We start from the raw sequence: 19,030 nt of genomic DNA on the forward strand, positions 1-19,030 counted from the left end.
CAGCACATACACGCAGGCCTACATATGAGCTTGCTTTAAAGATATAATTCAGACTTTCTATATATGTAAGTCTTTTTCTCCATAAGGATTTAGTAGATACAGCTATATGCAAAAATTTGAAATAAAGCAATCTGAAATGGGAACATCAGCACCTTAAATCAACTCTTTAGGCTGATTTAATAGTTCTTTCTAAGATATCAGACTTCAGTATAAGCCAAAGAAAAAGCTCTGTCCTCAATTTAATGGTCCGTTGGGTTAGTGGTGCCAAGTCATATCTATTCTGTAGTCCCTGGAAGCTGGTGATGTGTGTGGCACCATAGTTGGCTGCTTCTATTTTTTCAAGTGAAAAATCAAGGCTTGGTTTGGTGGCCTGGGAGTGGACTTCAGCGCAAGGCTTGAAAGCACACCTCTGGAGTCATAATAAGTTACTGTTCTTGATCTTTCTCTTCATCCTCATGTTAGAGCATGTTAGGTCTATCTTCCTCTTCTGCTAACAAATAGGTGTTACAACATTCATTGCACACTACGAAAAGGCAGTTTTTCAAAGTAAACAGAAAGTTTCTATAAATAAAAATCAGTAACAAGAAAATCCTCCATCAATAACTTCAGATCATGCCTTCTATCTTTTGACATGGAAAAAACAGAAAGAATCTCTCCTTCCTCTTCTTAACATAAAATGTCTATTGTTGGAGCAACTTACCAAAACTTTGTTGTTTTGAAAAATGTTTCAAGACTGAAGAAGGATAACACGGCAGCATCTTGGGACAAAAGAACTGTGAAATTTAAATGCAAAGTCCTGTAACTAATTGAAGGTCACATTCTGGCCCCATGTGCCCACACATGGCTCTTATTAGCATGAATAAGAGCCATGGATGTACATCTAAGGATGGATTTCAGTCCTCAGATGTGACTTAGTAAAATATTATGTGTTGAATATAAAGAAAATCTGTACTTACAAACTAAAATTATCAGCAACAAAGTGGCAGACAATCTTCCCATAAAATATCTGAGAACATAACAATACTCATAAAGGTTAGCAAAAAACAAGGGATGCATATTGGGGTATTAGAGATGAAGCCTGAGTGAGAGGAGAAAGTTCTTGCAGATGAACCCTCTGAACTCTGGTGGGTGAACTGCAATTTGAAACTTTAAATTACTTAGGCTATCGAGGATAATCTCCCAGAAATAATGTCCTCAGCATTCCCAGGCTTCTTCTCAGCCTTTCAAAACCCCCTGCCCAAACACACTTGACAGTTTTAATATCTGAGTACGTGTTTCTTATTTTCATTCACATCCATATAGCTCAGATATTTGTCTGCATCATCTGTCATGTGAAAATATATTTTCACAGTAAGATATATCTAATTTTGAAAATGTGACCCTTAAGTTATCTTTTATTCACCAGTTGAAATGCGAGTAAGCACAAAAAATAAAAGAAATAAAAATTACCTTGTACATATTGAAATGATAAAACACATGATCAGTGCAACCACTTGAGAAAAGACATTTCTCACTGTCCTGGATTCTAAAACAAAAATCAGGAAAATAGTTTTTGTGAGTTGTCAGGAAAGTAAACATATGAGAGAAGGAGGTGTTTGCAAAGACTACCTTCAGCCTGTGAGGCAAGTCTCTTCAGTTTCTTTTTAAGCGCATTCGCCTAGAGTGATTCAAAGCGGAGAGCTAATTTTCATGCTCTGGGTGTCTCTCAGGAGCTTTTTCCCCCACAACCATAGAGACACTGTGCCCTCCATGCTCTCAGAAAACAAGTCTTTCTGAATAATTGTCTGTTTCAGATTTTGTTCCCATGCCCTTTCCTCCATTTTTTTCTTTTTCTATTTATCACTGAAAATAGGAGAGGAAAAGATGTGTGCAGGGAGGAGTGAACAAGTAAATACCAATTTTAGGATTTCATTCTTTTTTATCAATCATGTAAAATGCATGTTTCAGGACATAAATTCTGTTGTGCAAGGGGTCGTAGCAACATTTTGAACGGGGATTATTTCAGTTCACTCTAAAAATGAGGAATATCAGAATAAGAATGTAACATACTTGCATTGCTCAAAGTGTCTTCATTTGCATTTATCGTAAATGGAGAGTAGGACTGCGAAGCACAAAATGGTTTCCCAGGCTGAAGAAGTCCCTCATCTTTGATGGAAGAAGATCCATAAGAGGCTGGAGTTTGCCTTTGTGGCACATGGCTATTATATCCAGATGAAAAGTCTACATCATCTACAAAAAGTGCAGATGTAGTTGAGATTGCACGGAAGACCTTTAAGACTTTGCGTTAATGAATTTTGTGGGGGAAAAAAGTTAATCACAGAGAGGTTTGCAAACTGTTAGGGGTAGGGAATTGGCAGGTTCAAAGTACGCAGGAGAAAATATGCAGAGTATAGGCAAAGCTGTGTAGACCACAACACAACGAAGTTATTAAAAAGCCAGGTGAAAGCAGACACTGCCAGGTACTAATGACACCAGCATAAATATCTCTGCTGATGACTTTGGATTCCAATTCAGTCTAAAAATGCCTTTTTGGCACAAAAGTCTTTATGGACTCATACTCTATTTTAACGCTGGGAGCTCAATTCACCACTTACAATTCTGTTGTTCATCTAGTCTTTACCTGCACATCTTGGCACACACACCCTGCAAGCCACATAGAAAGAGATACCAAGGCCCCACTAAATATAGACTGTAGTGTTGTAGCTTGATTCCTTGGTACCTGGTCAGGGCTTACCAATATCACTCTGACCGGCTTCTAGTTTACTGCATCCATCAGGCCAAGGATCATCTGCATAGGAGGAATCCATATTGCTGAGAGCGGTGCTGCTCAGCCATGAACTGGAGGCACTGAGGTTGAACAAGCTGGCAAGAGAGCGACGGATTTTCTTCCTTCGCCTGAATACACTGGGAAGAAAAGGCACATTGTCAAGGAAAAGAGTTAATTAGTCTTTCTGAGAAGGGACAGACCACTAAAGCTTGCAGGACTGACATGAAAGAAGCAGGTTCTGGGTCCTAGATCTGTCATCTGATGTATGTCACCAAAACCAACTTTGCACACTGCAATACTGTCAGGAAATACATTAGCAGCATGGCAATATGTCATGCTACTGTGATACTGGATACCGTGATACCAAGTCAGCACTGGGCTCTGATACTGCTCTGAGTGGTCTTATGCTACCCATGAGTTTCACCCTACCGTCTCCCATTTGGTGCAGCCTGAATCCCCTGTACTTCAACTTTTTTGAACTACATTTTATACACCTTCCTAAACTAATGTTCTTCTGAAATCCAGAGAGACTTTTCCCTGCATAAGAATCCTAGGACCAGAGCTTTTTATTTATATATATATACAAACACACACACTTTTTCATTATTCCTTATCATGGTAACACCTCAGTGGCAAAATAAGCTGTAGTAGCTCTTCTTTTTTATTTATTGGACACAACTCCAATTACAGCAACAGCTGTGTACTGAAGAGTTTTTTGCATAGTAAGATTAGACATGACTGAAAATGAAGTTATTTCAATCCCTGCACTCTCTAAACTAAATCGAGATGTTCCCATTAAGAAGCAATGCTGATCTTATGCCAAGCCAAGTGCAGCCAGTCACAGCGATACCACCTGGTAAGTCCAGAGATGTGGAGCCTTTGCCAACATTAAGTAATATCTGCACATAATTCACTTACCGAACTAAATTCTCTTTATATGTAACACTTGTCTGGGATGGTGTCAGTGTTATGTTGCCTTCTTCATCGGACAGAAAACTGTCTTCTGTCAAAACGTAATAACCATTAGAAAGCAGTCGAGGGCTGCGGCGACATGCGGAAAGGGAGCCCATCAGGGGATTTAAGGAACAACACTCGTAGGCAGGATCATTGTCCAAAAAGGCACAAGCACAACTGAAAAGAAGGAATGAAACTCTGTAATTTAGTGAATGTGTAGACAGAGCAAACCCATGATTTAAAAGTAATGAATTTACATTACCAGCTGATGGGGGCTGGTAATGACATAGGTTTAAAATACGTGGATATAATGATATTACTTCTGGACCTGAGGGGTTTCAGCCAGCTAAAGTGACTTCACCACACTTTCCTGAGCTTCAGTTACAGGAGGGCTTCACGCCAGGTGGAGCATTCCACGAATACATGGAGCCAGCCTGAACTGAGGAGTGCCTGGTGTATTTGTGTGGCAGTGCTCTTGGCCTGGGAGTCTTGCCAGATCTACACCTACCTGGAGCCATCAGAGTACTTTGCTTCTCCAAGTTACTCTGCACGGTGCAAGTCTGAGTGTCTCGGAACCAGACAAGATTTATTTGCTTTTTATAACCTAACCACACTTAACAAAGATTTAAGGATATATGACTTGTAATTCTCACAACTCCTAGAATACCACCCAGCTAGAACAACATGGGATGAAGTCTACACATGTTGATAACTTCATCCATCACTGAAATACAATTGACTTTAAGGTGAAATACAGCACAGAAAAACATACTACGTGTTTTTTAAAATAGAAGTGAGTAGTGTCAGAGGTGAAAGAATCTAAATCTTGTAGACATTTTACTTAGCTCAAGAAAATTTGCTTTATGGTTAGCCTTTTCTCCTTAGCACCCCTGGGTTTCAAGTGGCCATGCAGTGACATCCATGGAAAGAAAGGAAGACACTAGACTGATTTAGTGGCTGACATGGGTTTCAGTAGCAGGTTTAGCTATCCCATATGGCATGTTTCCTAATTTCAGTGGAGGGAAAAGCAGGTGGAACAGAGATACTCTGTTTAGGGGTGACCTTGTAGTGTAGGGTCAATGGTTGGACTTGATGATCCCAAGGGTCTTTTCCAACCTGAATTGTTCTATGATTCTATGATAACCTCATAACTGAAAAGCCAGTGCTTCCAATCTTCACAGCAGTACTTCTGAACTTTCATTTAAAGCAGTAATTAAATTAATATCAGCGCTACAATTCTACATGGTCCAAAAGAGATTTTACAAAGTTTCCAACAAAATAAAAATAAAATTAAACAAGTGTAATTTTCCTCAGTACCTTGGAAAAATATGTTGTGAGAGGTTGTGTCTATGTTCTCCGTTAAACGCGGCTGAACCTGCAGAGGCAAAGGCCAAATAAGAAGGAATTGTTATCACTTCCACTAACAGCTCAAACAGTTGAGAGGTCTTCACTGACAGGTACCTTGTGCATATCAAAAAGATCATAAAAGAGGTTAAAACAAAGAAAAGGAAATTAAGGGAGAGATTGAAACAGATGAAAGAATGGGAGAAAGACATAGTGCCTGTAGGAAAATCAACTAGGACAACACAGAATCAAAGCCATCCATAATCAGATACTTGTACTTTGCACAGCTTACAACTTTGAGAGAGATAATTTTGGACACAAATGCGATAGCTGCAGTTATTTTAACTCCAAAAATCTACTTCACGTCAAAAATAGTACCTGTACTGGCAATAGATGCAGAATAGAATGGAAGGGCCACCATTAGCATTACAATATATTTTTCAGATAAAAATTGCAGACATAGCACAACAAGCATAGGGATAGTGACAGTGACAAAGAATTGACAATAATATTGTGGCAGGAGAATAAAGAAATAAGATTTGTCTGGATTACTGTAGTTCAAGTCCACAAAGTGCTGCCAGGTGTTTAGCATCTGACAGAATCAATCTCACAAAATATGAGCAATGGGTCTCCCTAGGGAGAATTATGCCTGTTATGACATGGAAAGATATGATCTTTCCCTGCATTACCTTGCCTCTCCTGTAACTTTAGAGCATCATACTTAAAACACTTAGTAAATGGCCATCATTCAGAGATGAGAGGAGATGAGTCTAAGAGAATTTTTTTTTTTGTTCAGTTATGAGCTGAGTCAAAGGAAAGACATGAAGGTCTGTGTTTCTACTTTGGTAATCTTGTTTATCCTCATTTGGAGCTCAGTTGTCAATCAAGGCCTGGATAGAAATGCTGACTGAGCCTTGGGACCAGGCAGGGTCACCAAGGAAGGCAAGTAAAACCTTCCAGAGTATTTTTCACAAATCAGTCCTATTAGTTTACACCCATACATACTGTTTCTTCTACACTTTGAAAAGAAATACAATGCAACATTTGACTTTACCATGAGAAAATTATCCTCTAACCCTGGCATTAAAAACTTGAGGAGAAGACAACTGGAAGAAATTTGTTGGAGGTATAAAGAGATCAAGCAGTGTCGCTTAGAATGACACACAGCAAGTTGTATAAATAGTGAGAGTGGTGGTGTGTGTGGACTGACATGTTGTAGATCTATTTCTTCGTATACAATTAGCTTATATAATTTCTCATCTGTTGGGCAGAATTGCTATTTTTAATTGTGCAAAAATATTATAGTAAAAACCAGGAAATTAACCTAAATTCTAAAAGAAAATACAAGAACTCATCAGATGGTTCATAGGTCTGGATATAAACTAAAACCTGCAAAATCCCAAACCTTATCAATCAAGCAACATTCCCTCCACAACAGATTTTTTTAATCAAAAGCTCAGAAGAATGTGCACAAATTCACTTCCTCCCGGTGTCGATGCAAGATATGATATTCCATACATACAAGATTGTTTCATACACCTTAGAATAACAGGCTGTAACAGAAGCATTTTGTCTTGCTTGAAAATCAGGATGTGTAGGATATTATCGTCAATATATATATCATATTATTATTTATAGGATATTCTCACATAGACAAAAATGATTGATTCTAGCACAGATTTGTTTGAAAAGGGACGCAGATGAATACCTCACCATCAGTTATATCTACTACAACTCTTTGATAATCTGAGAGTGAAACTTTCCAACAACTGAAGCCCATCACACAGTTGTACGGCACGTGATTTTTTCAGTTCTGATATACAAAGTAGCAACCACAAAAAAAGTATAACTTTTAAGAATAGTAGCTTATATATGGGTAGTGCTTTCATTAGAAAGAGTTGACACACACAGATCAAAGTGACAGAACAAGCCACAGTCCTTCCATTACTAACTTGAATTGTCTTGTAAATTTGCAAGGTATGTCTCTGCAGGATGCATGTTTATCTGCCACTCTCCAGAGAAGTAAAATTTAAGACAAAACAGAGAATATACATATATTTATAACAGAAATGGAGACCTATACATGGGCAAATATATGGGGAGGAGATGACCTTCTCTTCACAAACAGTTAATAAGCAGTTCTAATTTGCTTTCAAGTAATTATAATATTGAGCTTCTGTAAACAAAGAACAGGTAGCCTAACGGACTTTTTTGCTACCCTTGACCATGAAAATTTTTATCACATGAGTTAATGAGGAGGCTTCCTGAAAACCATCATTCAATCAACTCTGGAGAAAGCATGGAAACATCATGTTGTAGACAATGCTGCCCAGTGCTCTGCGTTCATTTAATATTCAGTCCCATTTCTGGGTTATTAATAGAAGGAGGAGCTATAGCAACAATAGAAGCAAGCCAAAACAAAGCATCTCAGCCACCACTGTGCAATGAAGCAGTGTTACATCTGTAATGCGTAAAATGAGAATCAGTACAGAACCTTTAAAGACATAAGAAAATGCAAACAACTTTAAGAAATCTCACTAAAAGTGAGTCTGAGGTGAATGTGGCAATATGTTATGTCAAGAATTCAAACCAAAGTTTAAGGTAACAACCCCCTTGAATTTCAAAACACCCAAAAGCCTATGTCGTAATTAAAAAAAGAAAAGTCACTGTCCAAAACAGTCGGCTTTATTCACGTTTTTCCTCCAAAAGTCAAATTAATCTTTAATCCAATGATGCCCTCAATTGGTAGCCAGCAATCTCCTGTCCATGTTTACATTCTAAATACTTACATTAGTATGTACCAAAACATAGTGCTAACTATTAAACTAGCTAAAGCCCAGACAACTAGCTCTATACTATCGTACCTACCAAAACCAAGTGTCTACAAAGATGGTTTTATTTGTTCACACCTATCAGTCATTTCTGAAGAGCAGTCTAGTCTTTTCTCCCTGCAGGTTATTATAACAACATTCACAAAAATACAGAACTTTCTGAAGAGCAGTAGAGAAATTAATTCAAAGCTCAGTTATTGCTCAGCTGAGAAATATATTAAGAGAGAAATATGTGTAAAATCTTCCAAACCTGCAAAATCCATTTCACTATCAACACATGTATGCAAAAAAGTTTCTCATCATCAACACGGGAGCCTCTGGGACGTGGAGGGTGTTCCTTCTGCAGCTTCCTGGAAGAGATGAGCCCTGGGTCTTCGGAAAGGCAGGTCTAGGAAGTCCCCTGTTTCCTTTTGAAACCAGCCCGTGCAATCAGCAGCACGGAGGCAGAATGAGGTCATGCTTCCTGTAAAACTGCCTCACATCAGAAGCGTTCATTCTGAAGAGCAAACCGAAGATTAAGATTAGCCCAGTGAATGCTCTGGCAGGCTGCTGCAAAAGAGAAGATAGACAATAAATAACGTTTTGCTCCAATTATGACATTGATAACAAAGATAAAACCTTTTCTCATAAAGTGACACAGATTTTTGTTTCAGTGTCACTTTTCTACTCCACTCAGAAAACTTTAAAGTGGTATATCCAAATTACTCTATTTCCTGAAATACTTGTGAGCTTTGCAGGCTTTGATGTAGGACAAACATCCATGTATAGTAACAAGATATTTTGCACAAGAACTATTTTACTGAAGATGCATTTGATGTGAGTTCAGAATTGCTTAAGTTTCATGGCCAAAAATATTATTGCAAATACATACCATACAATGTTAAGATGAATCCTTTTGAAAGGAGAAAGGAATAAAGCCATTTGTAAACATATTCATTGTTCCACTCCATACGTCTCATACTGTGTAAGGCAGCAATACATCATGCCTTAAAGTATACAAAAACAAATCCATGTAAAAGAAATGAAGCCTGAATAAGATGTCCTGGCAATCAAAATGATTTTGCTGTAGAACTGTTACACACAAAAGTAATATAAATCAGCTGCTTGACACTGAAGAATTATAAAACCTTAGGGAGCAAAACTTCCATCTCCAGACAAATAGATAAAATATGCTAGTAGGCATCTCTCCTAATGTCTATATGCATCGACAAAAAGAAAAGATAAATCTAGTACAATATGATTGATTTGATTTAATGATAGTGTTTTGTTTGGGTTTTTTTTCCCTGGAGAAGGAAAAATACTACTGGTAATAAAGGAATGTGAGGCAACACAAATAGGAATTAGGCAATTAGTATCTTGCAAAAGAGCTTCTGTTTGGGAGCTAAACTATAACGAGTATTTTAAGGTCCTTTTGTTCAAATGTGAAAACATAGGGTCACATTCGTTCTTCACATCACTTCTTTTAATTTAGTGGAATTATGCCAATGAGGAAATTTAGTCCAACACTATTGCCATGGATGCATGGGCTTCATCACAGTAGAATTTCTCAGGCAACCCTTTCTCTATAGGCAATGGACATAAATCCCAATGGTCTTTAAAACTAGGCAACTTACTGAAGAACTTCTATAAGTATATTAATTTATAGCACAGTTACATCTTGGGAGTAATTTTTGTTTCTCTTCATGTTCTTTTCAACAGGAAGCAGCTAATTCTAAGCACTGGATGATTTTTTTTAAGTACATTGGCCTTTCATGTTTGTCTATACAATTGAAGCATTGTGTCTATATCATATTTAGACTTAGAGGTGTTTTCCTGTTAAATCACTAATATTCACGTCTGAAATTCACATCTGAAATTCACTGTTCCGCAAGCTTTTGATACATAAACTTTGTGGATTTGTGAAAATCTTATAGGTAGATGCTAGTCTATAGTTTATATGCACACACAAATCACAGAATCATAGAATCATAGAATGGCCTACGCTGGAAGGGACCTTAGAGATCATTTTAATCCAATCTCCCTGTCATGGGCAGGGACGCCTTTGTTTATATAGGCACACAAATATTTACATGTTTATACATGTTTATATATGTTTATACATGTTTATACATGTTTATATATGCAGGACCTTTTATATATGTTATATATGCACAAATGTTTATATATCCACACAAAGGTTTATATCCAGCTTTTTTTTGTTGCCCTCTCTGTTGCTCCTGAAATTGCCCACCCCACCCCAAGCCCTATCTCAATTGTCATATTTCAAATTCTGGGAAAGGAACACACCAACAAGCTCGCTGTGCAGTACATGTATGTCTGTTGCGTACAAGTTCAACCCCCGAAAGGAAGGAAATGAGAAATTACAACACTAAGTACGACATACCTTTTTACTCTTCTCCCAGGCTTACTCTTCTTTTGACAACAGTACAAATAAAGGAGAAAGAATATTGCTGGTGTCTGTGCTGGGTCTGGTAGTCCAACAGAGGTGAGGCTGGGGCAGCTCTGTGCCTGAGGTCTCATCAGCATTGAGCCTGAGCATGATGTAAACCTGGTAGGCACATGCACATCGAGTATACACCATACGTACACAGAGAATCATAGAACGTGTTGGGCTGGAAGGGACCTTTAAAGGCCATCTAGTCCAACCCCCCTGCAGTGAGCAGGGACATCTTTAACTGGATCAGGTTGCTCAGAGCTCCATCAAGCCTGACCTTGAATGTCTCCAGGCATGGAGCCTCTCCAGGCAACCTGTTCCAGAGTTTCACCACCCTCATACATACACAGCTGGCAACCCAGATAACAGAGAGAGACATACAGAGCACTCAGTACTCGTGGCTTCATCCTTCTCACCTCTCTGGCTGGACAGAGTAGAGGCCCACTAGTGAGAATATACAGATACCCTCACATCTGTACAAGCTGGATGCCCCCAGCAGCTGGGCTCAGACACTCAGTCTGCCCAGTAGCCGCCCCTAAAGCTCAGTCTTCCAGGCTGCTGGTACCTAGAAATCTGAGCCCTCAGAGCCACAGCTCCACTCAGGCTGGCAGTACAGACCATCTCGCACACAGGTACTGCTGCTCAGGATTCCCCTGGTCCTCAGCAGCCCACTCCCTACAGCACCACCCTTAGAGACACCCCTGGCCATAATGCATCTCATGCCTCTAGACAGCTAATCTACTCAGTCCCGAAGATGCTCTGCTGTTAACTCATCCAGGAAGGTTTCATGCCTGGACACGGGGACTGAGAGCCCCCTGGGACAGCCCTGGGAGAGGCCCAGTCACAGTGTCCCTTCCTCGAGTCCTTAATTTGGATTCCCACCTGCCATTGTGCCCCTGTGCTCTTCCGGGCTGATGCAGAAGGGCCTTTGATGCGTTGATGGCTCCTGGGATGGGTCTGGGAACAGCTGGGAAAGGGTGTTATTTGGGGTCCCCCTTGTGCTGTTATCTCTGTGCTTCTCTATGGGTGTGCAGAAAAGCTTTTTAGCACATACTATATCATAAGAAGTCTGCCATCTCAACGACTCGCTGCAACTCAGTAACACTATTATGCTAAATACACAGTTTTGAAACCGAGTATTTTGCTGGGTAGAGTAAACTGTGTGGCCTTGGTGGAGGAAGTAGAGTGCTTACTTAATGAATGCAACTGAGAGTAGTTTGATGCTTCTATAAATCTCTTTGAACGTCCCAGACAGCTCACAGCCTTTACCTTTTCCACCAGCTTCAGTGACCATCAAATCAGGCCATTTGTCTCATATCATAGCTCTTTGCTAATGATGTTTATGTAGCACTTAATAAGTAAAAAATATTCTGAGATATTGGAAAAAAAACAGCAGGAGAAGGACTGGTCATGAGAACCTCAGATCAGCCACACTGGGCCAAACTGAAGGTCTCTGAAACTATCCCTGCCTCCAGTCTTGCTATGGGGAAAACTAAGACTCATTTTAATTCAGCTTTGTGAATGATAACATTTTAAGCTAAGTGCATTCCTTTATGCAGCAGAATTACTTAGCAGTATCTGAGGTACTCTGATAATTAAGAAAAAAATAATTCTCATAACTACAGACATTTTATTTCAATTTTAAGAGGAGGCCTGTTCCTGCGTAAAGTTAGCATTCTGTTGCAGTTCACAGAACTGACACATCACATGTGATTTTAATAACCTTATCAGGTCAGCTGTATGAACAAAGATTAATTAGATTTAAAAGAAGAACAAATTCTTTTTTAATGTTATCAGATGGAAATCCCATTCCACTCTATCAGAGATTTTCTTAGTTTCGGGTTTGACTTTTCCAAAATTCATTATTTTAGCTTAATTGTTCCTGTAATACAGGCAACAAAGGGTATTTCTGTTTTGTATTGTGGAGAACAATGCATAGCTATTCTAGTCTGATAGATAGATAGATAGATAGATAGACTGAGCTTTTTTTTTGCCTGTATGTCAGTATTTAAGCAAAGTCTAAATTTGTGAAGCTTGTACTGAGAGTCCGCAGGTCTGTTTGCAATTTTTCAGGCTATGCCTGTGCCATACATACTTATCGAACTTCCATCTGGATTCAAACTGATGTCCTGGACAAATTCAAATGCACAGGGAAGGAAAAATCACAGGCAGCCTTGGTATTCAGTGGAGGATATAGCTTGAATGATATCCAGCACTGTATAAAGACCAAAGATTTGAATGTGGCCTACTAGGAAAATGAGGTCAGAGACCAGAAATCTGACAGCTTTCCAGAACTCTGTCCATTTGATGTCATCACTGATCCAATGGCCAAGTATCAATAACCAGTCACTCCTCCTACGAATAGGTCACCCTGAACCCACAGATTCACGAAGGGCTAGGGTTGAAGTTTGGGTTCAGAGAGCCAAAAATCCTACAGCTCCAGGGACACAGGGGCTTAACAAGGTGTGCCAAAGGCAGCATGGCACTGCACCAATATTGCTCCATCCACACCTTTCTCATTTGGGCCACCCATGGCTGTGAAGACCTCAGCCAAAGCCCCAAAACTCATTTAGAGTTAGAGTTCATAGAGATAGAAATCCTACAGCTCCAGGGACATTGGAACTTAAAAAGGCAAGCCAAGGGGAGCACACCAACATTAGTCCATTCACACCTTTCTCATTTGGGACAGTTAGCACTATGGTTACCTCAGCCTCAACACAAAGATTTGTTTAGCTTTAGAGCTAAGATTAGGTTTACGGTTCAGAGAGCCAGAGATCCTACAGCTCCAGGGACACTGGAACTTAAAATATCATGCCAATGGCAAAACAGTACTGCACTGGCACTGCTCCATCCACACCTTTCTCATCTTAGGGCCATCCTTGGTCATGAGGATTACAGCATCAATACAATGATTTGTTTAGTGCTAGAGTTAGGGTTCCGAGAGCCAGAAATCCTGCAGCCTGAGGGACACTGGCCTAGAAGAGAAAGGTGTGGATGGAACAATGTTGGTGTAGTGCCTTGCTCCCCTTGATATGTATACTGCTGCCCCAGTGAGCTGTAGGATTTCTGGCTCTCTGAATCCTAATCCTTGACCATGGCGACCTCAGCTGCAGCCTCAAGATTTGTTTAGAGTTAGGGTACAGAGAGTCACAAAGCCTACAGTTCCAGGAGATGGGAAGTGTTTGGTGAGATAGTGGAAATCTTCACAAAAGAAGGGAGGAATTTCTGGGAGGAAGGAAGTTTCTGGTGTGGAAGTAAAAAAAAAAGGCAGTGAAACTGAAGAGGAGAACATAAAAGGCAGATGATGACAGAACAGAGCCAGGCTGTGACCAAACCACGTACACAGACAGAGCGGGACAGAGGTGCTGCTGCATGTTTGCTAGGCTGAGGCTGTGCAGGCATCTTCTAAATGCAAGCACCTGCACTCACTTTAAATATGTCTTCCTACTACAAAAAGGGTAAAAATGATGAAGTTTTATTCCATTGACTGTCACCTCATGATTGCAATATCTGATATTTGATGTAGTTGTCTTATAGACTTATCCAATCACCTATAAGAAAAAAATAAATGAAGAAAAAGGAAAAAAATAAATGGCAAAACAAAGCAATGTCTCGGTCTCCAATTATAATATCTTTTTTTTTCTCCAGGTGTTTGATCATTCTCCTAGATCTTTCCTGAACCTTTCCAGTTTTTTGATGGCTTTTCGGAACAGTGAGTTATTTTAATAACGATGTACTGGTGCCAAATGCAGAGATAATGTCACCTCTCTACTCCTACACAGTATTTCCATGTGCATGTGCTTTGCAAAGACTGCATTAGTCTTTTCAGCATCAACAGCATATCGTGAGCTCATGCTCAGCTGATTATGAAATCCTCTCTTCCCCCTCCAAGTCTTTGTGAGTCACTGACTGGCAAGATAAAATCTCCTATCCAGTTTGGTTTCCAATTTATGGTCTGTATAATATTCACAGTGCTTCGTGACAAGATTTAACATCGAATTTTGTGAGGGACAGAAGTAATGAAATCTCCTTTCCTGCATCTCTGCCTTGCAATGTTCTGGTGTCTGAAGGAGAGCAAGCACTGAGCCTTTCTGTCATGGAGAAGTCAATGCAGTCACTCCTCCCTGCCCAGTTGAGCTTTTAACAAAACAGGTTGGGATAATGTGACGAGACCTCTGTCTCTCTGTCAAGCCTGAAGTTTTATGAGTGGAGAAAAGGCAAATGGAAAACAGACATGCAATGCAACCATGTGAGCCCTGTTTTCCTGGGAAATGAGAATAAATATCTGAGATATTTTTGTGCTAAAAGAATTTAAAAAAATGCCAAAGTTGCACCTCACAGGCTTTGTGATGGAACATAGTAGCTGAAATGTGGTCCTGGGCCATGGTCAGGATGAGGAGGCAGGCAGGTAGGTCAGGGCCAGGAAGGGCTGTGGGTGCTCTCAGGGGTACAGCAGGACACGGGTGGTTATACCTGAAGTGGCAGCAGAGAAATCAGGGACACTGGCTAGAGCTCCTTGATTTCCTGATAACAGTAGAATGAACTGTTGCCCCACACTGTTGGACCACAAGCGGATTGAAGACAGCCTGACAGGAGCCACACAGAGCACCTGTGTTGGGGTGTCCCTTCCTTCGAGTCCTTAATTAGGGTACCCGCATACCGTTGTGCTCTTGTGCTCTCTGAGCCTGAGGAAATGGGACTTTGATGGCCTAGTGGCTGGGAGCTGCTGGGTTGGTGTGTTATCTGGGCTCGCTCTCCTGCTGTTGTCTTTCTGTTCGCCTTTGGGGGTGTGCAGATGAGGTTTTAGCCCATATTACCAAACGTCTGGGGCTTGCTGTGCCTCTGCAGTCTGCCCTCAGCTCTGCTTTCCTCTCCTGACAACCTCAGCAGTGAGGTCATGCTTGCTCAAGGTGCCACCCGCTGCTCTCATCCCTTTCCATACTACAGCATAACCCAGACAGCCTCCAGCAGCCAGCAGAGCATGACTCAACCACCCACATAGACCCAGTCCCATCCTCACTACCTTTTTTATCTTTCCTCCATCTCCCTCTCCTTAGACAGAAAGAAGCACCTTCACTTTTCTAACAGCACCTGCTGCTGCAAGTTCATTGCCACTCCGAGGGGTCTCACTGCCAACACAACAACCCTCCCTCAACATCCTGTAACAAACCCTCTAAACAAAAGCCTGCATCAAAACTACTCTCAGGGTAGTGAGAGCTGGAAAACTCAAATGAATGCAATGGCAACTTTTATTACTAAAGAGAGAAAAAAGCCTTTTTTTTCCTTTTCTTTTTTGTTTTGCTTTGTTTGCTTTGTTTTTCCTCAAGCCTTCTTCCTCCTTCAATCTCTCCTGCTTGCCATCACCATCCAGAAAACGGGAATGGGGAAAAACCAAAGAGAGGTATAAAAATCCCGTAGCAAATAAATACTCTATCTGCATAGTCTGCCTGTGAATACTCTTCAAGTGGGAGGCAGCTTCGCAGGGACTAACCAAGCAGACGAGTTAACCTCAGACAGCAGCCAAACACCCACGCAGCCACTCACTCACCACCCCCATCCCCGCAGTGGGACAGGAGAGAGAATAAGAAGGATAAAAGTGAGAATGTTTGTAATCCAGACAAGGACAACTTAGTAAGTGAAGGGAAGGAAAAAAAAAAAAGGAAAAAGAAAACTAAGCCAAACAGCACAAGCAATGCAAAGCCAATCACTCGCACCTCCTACCAGCAGATCCATGCCCAGCCAGTCCCCCAGAAGCGGCTAAGCTGGAAGGCAAAAGCCCCACCATTCCTCTTCATCTGCTCCAGGTTTTCTTGCTGAGGCTGATGTTTTATAGCATAGAATATCCCTTTGGCCATGTACTCCTTCAATCACTCTGTTATCACACAGGGAGAACAGACATTCCCAGGTCTGTTTTGATCATACTCTCCCATTCACTCCCATGCACATCGTGTGTATGAGAAGCCTCTTATCTGTCCATTCTCATGAGCAAACTCCCAACATGAGCTATACTTGGCTGGTCACGGTCTCTTCTGATTATTAGCAAGCAAGAGTTATATACTTGCTTAGAAAAGAGCTCAAGGATGAAAGTCTTAATTTTGCAATGCAGTGCTGCTGGCCCAGCTAGCTGTAAAATGCAGGGTATCCACACTCCAACACATCCTCATCAGTCATGATCCTCTTCCTTGTCCTTTGACACACACGGACATCATTCTCTTAGTTGGTGGAACAACCCTCAAATGTCCATAGAAGCCTGATCAATTTGGTCCATGACTTGTGCTCCACACAACAGCTTTCCACATCAGATATTTTCACTCAACACAACAAGATCCACTGGCAACAGAGCACGTTGCCTTTCACTTTCTACTAATTTATTATACTCTTGGGCCTGAGCCACCTTCTCAGGTGCTGCTCCAAAATCTCTGCCTCCTGACCAAACTGTGATCTCTTTCAGGATCCACGGCCATTCTGAGCCTTTTGATCCATTCCCCATTTGAGCCCTTTCTGTGATCGCTGCTACCCACTTACTCCATATAGCATTGATTGCACAAGTTGTAGAGGGCACCCTTCCTATGAACATCTAGTGTAGCAAAAGCACCTCGGACCCTTAATATCCCCAGCTCCAGAACCTTTGAGGTCACCCTCAAGTCTTTCCAGGTGTCCTGGTTTGAGAGCGCCAGGATAAAAATTTTCTGAGGCTCCTGGACCATGAGACAATTACAGCAGAGGAGGAGGAGCAGCTGTGCCAATAGAGAGGAGAAGATGGGTCAGGTGGCCCAAATGGACCAGTCATGGCATTCCTTCCCATGGTGCTCAGTATGTAAGGGCTCCTTTAGTGCCTGTTGTGTTGAAGGGGTGTTGTCAGTTGTTTCTCATCTTTTACTGAGCTGTTGGTGTTCCTGCCTCCTGTTTTCACACTGCAGAGGAGCACTGTTTGTTGGGACAGGTTTGCTTTCCCTGCCTCCCTCAGTAGGAGCAGCATAGCTTCTTTTGGGGTTTTTTTGGGGGGAGGGGGACTCCAGGTTTGGGCACTCCCATCTCCTGTGGAGTCCAATCTGGGACTTTTCTGCTTGGGAGCAAATTGTCATCTGGAAGGTGCAGGTTCTGTATTAATATATTCTCTTGTATTTTTGAATATATTTGCATGCTTGTATAATATCTGTATATAGTTTAATATCTTCATTGTTACTGTTAGTATTATTTTTCTCTTTCATTAAACTGGTTCAAGTTTTTTGTTCAACCTTAAAGTCTGTCTCCCTGGTTCTCCTGTTATTCTCCCCTGGGAAGGTGGTGGAGGGATCACAGTGTCTGTCAAAGTTTAGTGGCTGGCCCAGCCTTAAGCTTCAATACTAGATATTCTCTGCCAGCGGGCCCAGGTGGGGCCGTGCTCCCCGGCTACAGGGCAGAGCATGTTTGCACGGTTGGTCCTGCTGACAGGCTTGAGGGCTGTGTCCTGTCTGTCCTGCTGCTGTTTAGGGACCGTGGTGGCTTGACCTTGGATGGATGCTATGTGCCCACCAAGCTGCTCTATCACTCCACCTGCTAATCTGGACAGGGGAGAGAAAATACAACGGAGGGCTCATGGGTCAACATGAGCACAGGGAGAGAGCATCACCAATTACTGTCATGAGAAAAACCAGACTCGACTTGGGTAAATTAATCTAATTTGTTGACAATCAAAGGTCAGAGTAGGGTAAGAAGAAATTAAACCAAACCTTAAAAGGCCTTCCCCACCATCTCTCCCTTCTTCCCAGACTCGCCTTCACTGCTGATTTCTTTTTTTTTTTTCCTTCCCCTGAGTGACACAGGGGGATGGGGAATGGTGGTTTGCAGTCAGTTCATCACATGTTGCCTCTGCTGCTCATTCTTCCTCTGTTCTGGTGTGGGGTCCTCCATGGGCTACAGGAGGATATCTCCTCCACCGTAAACCTCCGTGGGCTGCAGGGGGGCAGCCTGCCTCACCATGGGCTGCAGGAGAATATCTGCTCTGGTGCCTGGAGCATGTCTTCCCCCTCCTTCACTGGCTGTGGTGTCTACAGAGTTGTTTCTCACACAGTCTCACTCTTCTCTCTTAGGTGCTGCACAGCAGTTTTTTTCCCCTTCTCAAATATGTTATCCCAGAGGATCTACCACCACTGCTGACGGGCTCAGCCTTGGCCAGTGGCAGGTCCATCTTGGAGCCAGCTGGCATTAACTCTACTGGATATGAGGGAAGCTTCTAGCAGCTCCTCAAAGAAACCAATCCTGCAGCCTCCCAGTTATGAAAAACTTACCATGTAAGCCAAACACGCTTTAAAAAGTTCTTCTTTCAGGTCACCTGACAGGATTCTCACGCTGGCTGTGACCCAGAACATGCTGTCTCCAGAAACCCACTCTGCCCAGGAAAGCTTCTTTCTTGTTAGCAGGTACATGTTTGACTGTTACCTTATGGGTCGCATCCATGGGGATGTGATGATGCTGGTCTTGCCATTGCAACAAGTTTGGAGCCATGTATCCCAGAGAAGCGAAAGGTCTTCATGAGATGGTTCCTAGAGTACTGGTGTTACCAAAATCCAGTCAATTTTAGTACTGGAATTTCTTTATTGCGGCCCCATGCATGGGGGGGATAATTCTGCCTACCATGCATGCTGTGTCTGTTACCCATCCAAGCTTATATCCACCTGTTACATACATAGGCTGAGGGTGGGGAGCGGAGGGAATGGT

General features: G+C 41.6%; 1 protein-coding gene across 1 annotated transcript; it reads right to left on the minus strand.

The window, feature by feature from the left end:
* Positions 1–700: 700 nt before the first annotated feature.
* On the minus strand, positions 701–18,738 carry TMEM71 (transmembrane protein 71; the record flags this gene model as incomplete). The annotated part of the gene is given in 10 exon segments (XM_009867283.1): positions 701–773; positions 957–1,006; positions 1,450–1,525; positions 2,050–2,229; positions 2,735–2,904; positions 3,686–3,898; positions 5,039–5,096; positions 6,546–6,586; positions 6,588–6,604; positions 18,601–18,738. Coding segments are annotated over 10 exon segments (1,016 nt in total), but the record flags the coding sequence as incomplete, so codon positions are not given.
* Between the last annotated feature and the right edge of the window lie 292 nt (positions 18,739–19,030).

Source organism: Apaloderma vittatum, unplaced genomic scaffold (genome assembly GCF_000703405.1).
Source record: "Apaloderma vittatum isolate BGI_N311 unplaced genomic scaffold, ASM70340v1 scaffold32303, whole genome shotgun sequence".
In the NCBI taxonomy this organism is placed as follows: Eukaryota; Metazoa; Chordata; class Aves; order Trogoniformes; family Trogonidae; genus Apaloderma; species Apaloderma vittatum.